At 61.8% G+C, this 3,450-nt stretch overlaps 1 protein-coding gene across 1 annotated transcript; it reads left to right on the top strand.

The window, feature by feature from the left end:
* Positions 1 to 304: 304 nt before the first annotated feature.
* Positions 305 to 3,406, top strand: BARX1 (BARX homeobox 1). The gene is made up of 4 exons (XM_014951530.1): positions 305 to 509; positions 2,303 to 2,591; positions 2,782 to 2,866; positions 3,237 to 3,406. The coding sequence occupies exons 1-4, from the start codon at positions 305 to 307 to the stop codon at positions 3,399 to 3,401; spliced, it is 744 nt and encodes a 247-aa protein (XP_014807016.1). The 3' UTR covers positions 3,402 to 3,406.
* Positions 3,407 to 3,450: the final 44 nt, after the last annotated feature.

Below are 3,450 nucleotides of genomic sequence, written 5' to 3' on the forward strand. Positions count from 1 at the left end.
CCCTTCCTCTTCCCACCCTTTACTCCCCTTGGTGGTTAAAGCAGCCGGAGCTGTTATCCCGCAATGTGAAATCTCACGTGCTCTTCAAGGATGCTGACATTTATTTAATTAATTTTCCTCCCCAACTTACACAGTGGGCCTGTATTCAGAAAGCGCGCATGAATAATGCAGATTTTAAAACCGCATTATTACAAAGGATGTCAAGTTCACACACTGTCAACACTAATAAACTCCCCAAAGTGCTAAAATCCAGGACACCCGTCCGTCCGTCCGTCCCCCCCCCGGCCCCCGCGCCCCGGCGAGGATGCAGCACCCGCTGGAACTGGGGGCCGCGCACTATTTCCCGGCCGAAGCCTTCCCCGACCACCGCTCGCACCGCTACCGGAGCTTCATGATCGAGGAGATCCTCACCGACCCCCCGGACGCCAAGGGGGCCGCGCCGGCGGGGGAGCTGCTCAAATTCGGGGTGCAGGCGCTGCTCTCCGCCCGTCCCTACCACAACCACCTCGGTACGTCCTCGGGGGTGGGGAGGGGACGGGGAGGGGGGCACCGGGAGAGCCCCCGACGCCGGAGGGGTCCCGCCGCTCGGGGGAGAGCGGGGGGCGGCGAGACGAGGAGGCATTTCCCGCTGATCCATCCGAGAGCGTTTTAGAGCCTTTGGAAGAAAACCTCATGGTTTTTCCCTTAAAAATAATAATAGTAATAATAAAATAGGGCTTTGCCGGCCGTGCGCGTCCCCTCGCCGTGCCGCCGGAGGCTCCCAGCCTGGAGCCTGGCGAATATTTTGGGGCCTAAACCGAAGAAAGCGGCTTTACGGCTCCGTCGCCGCTTGCACAAAACGGCCATTGAATTTTCCCGGGGAGACCGTTGTCGTTGATGTTGGGTTTTTTTTTTTTCGTGGTTTTTTGGATGAGGTGTGAATTGGCGGAGCCCACGCAGCGGGGTGTATATCTGTATGGCTGCGAGAGGCGGCACGGTGCCCTGCGGACACGGGTTTAGCTGGAATCCCCATAGTTATATATAATATATATATTATTTCTTACATATATATAAAATATTTTAAATATATATTGATTTAAAGAGGGAACCAGCGTGCTCTATCCAGACTGATATAGTACCTAGGACAAATGCAGCGTATTAACGACTTTTTTCTTTGAAAAAAAAAAAAAAGCTAACACTTAATATATTTTAAACGCCAGTATTTAATGTAAGATTGCGAAAGCTTTCACTTCGCAAGCCATCTTAGTCTGCGGAGACGTCGCTCTTTGTCCGTGGAAACGAGCGGAATAGGACGATCCGAATTTCTTGTTTTCTATTTAAAAGAGAAAGAGGAAAGTGTCAGGCCCCACGGCAGGGGAACGGCGTAGATTAGAATATCAGGGAATCAATATTCTTTTCAAGATGGGCAGAACTATTTGAAATACTGGGGCAGACAAAAGGCTGTTTACAGGCGGGTTCAGCGGGAGCGGGATCGGGCCCCGCAGGGAAGGGTGATGTGTATTTGCTTCAACGCCACGATTTCTGCCCAGGCCGCGGCGGCGGAGCCGGCAGAGCCTCCTCCCCGAGCCCCTGTCGCCACCGGCCCCGCCGCCGGGTGTGCCGACGGGGCGGGCAGGCAGGGCCGGAGCCCCTCTCCACCGGGCGCCCGGAATTTGGGACGGACAGTGGGTTCCCCGGGAGAACCGAGCCGGGTCGGGTCGGGCAGCGGCCCCAGCACGCCGGGGAGCGGAGCGGCCGCGGCTGGGGCCGAGAGCCCGGGGGTGTCCGCAGCAGCATCCTCGGGGACGGGCTCGGAAATTCTCCCTGTCCTGTCCCCGAGCGCGTCTTCCTAGGAAAATCGTGGGGATATAAATCGTTCCCCGGTCGAAAATGTCCCGAAAACTGCTCGGGAGGGAAAGCCGGGGCCGTGCCCGGATCCCCGCCGCCCGCCGGGGCTCGGCCGGCTGCAGCGGGCCCGGCGGCTGCTGGGGATACTGGAAGGGAAGGCTTTTCGATTGATTTAAGCTATTTTCGTTCATAACCCCTCAAGTCATTCCGTAATTAGCAACTGCCGGTTGAAGGGTAAAACATGACCCTGTACCGCGGAGGCGGCGGAGCCGGGGGGACCGTCCCGGTATCCCCGCATCCCGGGAGTCCCGGGGGGGCTCCGCTCCTTTCTCATTGCCGAGAAAGGAGGAGAAGGGCCCGGGGGCTCCTGGCAGGGTCCGAGCCCCGGGGGGAAGCGAGGCACCCTGCAGCCCCGGGGGTCCCCGGGGGCCGGGCCGGGGGTTGCCCGGCGCTGACGGCCCCCTCTCTCCCGCAGCGGTGCTGAAGGCGGAGCCGGCCGCCGTGTTCAAGTTCCCGCTGGCTCCCCTGGGCTGCTCGGGGCTGGGCTCGGCGCTGCTGGCCGCCGGCTCGGGGCTACAGGGCGGCTCCGCGTCGCCCCATCTCCCGCTGGAGCTGCATCTCCGCGGCAAGCTGGACCCCGGCCCCCCGGAGCCGGGCGGCAAGGCCAAGAAGGGGCGTCGGAGCCGCACCGTCTTCACCGAGCTGCAGCTCATGGGGCTGGAGAAGCGCTTCGAGAAGCAGAAATACCTCTCCACGCCCGACAGGTAGGAGATGCGGGACCCTCCGGAGATGGGGTACGACGGGACCGGGGTGGGATGCGATGGGACCGGACGGTGGAACGGGATAGGATGGATTGGGATGGGGGCTCGTTTTTCCTGAAAAGGAAGGAAAACTGCCGGCCAAGGCGAAAGCCGCCCGGCCTCACCTCCATCTCTCCCTCTCTCTCTTCCGCAGAATAGACCTGGCCGAATCGCTGGGGCTTAGCCAGCTCCAGGTGAAAACCTGGTACCAGAACAGGCGCATGAAATGGAAAAAAATAGTAAGTGCCCGAAGCCGCCCCTTCTGCGCGCCGCACCGCGCCCGGTCCGCGCCCCGCCGGGGTACCGAGGGCTGCCCCGCGGGCTCGTCCTTCTGCAGGCCGGCCTTGGCCAAAAAAAAAAGGAAAAAAAAATACAATTAAAAAAAATAATGTATATATATGCCCCCTGTCTTTGAGGCCAGCATCGCCTGGTTCCCACCGGCCGCCCCTGATCCGAGCCCGCCCGGTTTTGCAGCTCGTTCCGCGGGTGCGGGGGGCGGTGTCGGAAGGAGCCGCACTGGGGGTCCGGGGCAGAGGGGGGGGTTCTCCCGCCGCGGGCTGATGGCAGCAGGGTTTGACTGGGGTCTTCTGCTCCCTCCCCGCCTCGCAGGTGTTGCAGGGGGGCGGCCTGGAGTCCCCCACCAAGCCCAAGGGCCGCCCCAAGAAGAACTCCATCCCCAGCAGCGAGCAGCTCTCGGAGCAGGAGCGGGCCCGGGAGGCCGAGAAGCCGCCCGAGGGCGTGGGCTCGCCGGCCGAGGTCAGCCAGGAGGAGTGAGGGTGACCGCCCGGCCCCACCGCCGCCCGCCCCGGCCGCCCCCCCGGGG

The sequence above is a fragment of the Calidris pugnax genome, unplaced genomic scaffold, assembly GCF_001431845.1.
Source record: "Calidris pugnax isolate Ruff unplaced genomic scaffold, ASM143184v1 scaffold203, whole genome shotgun sequence".
In the NCBI taxonomy this organism is placed as follows: Eukaryota; Metazoa; Chordata; class Aves; order Charadriiformes; family Scolopacidae; genus Calidris; species Calidris pugnax.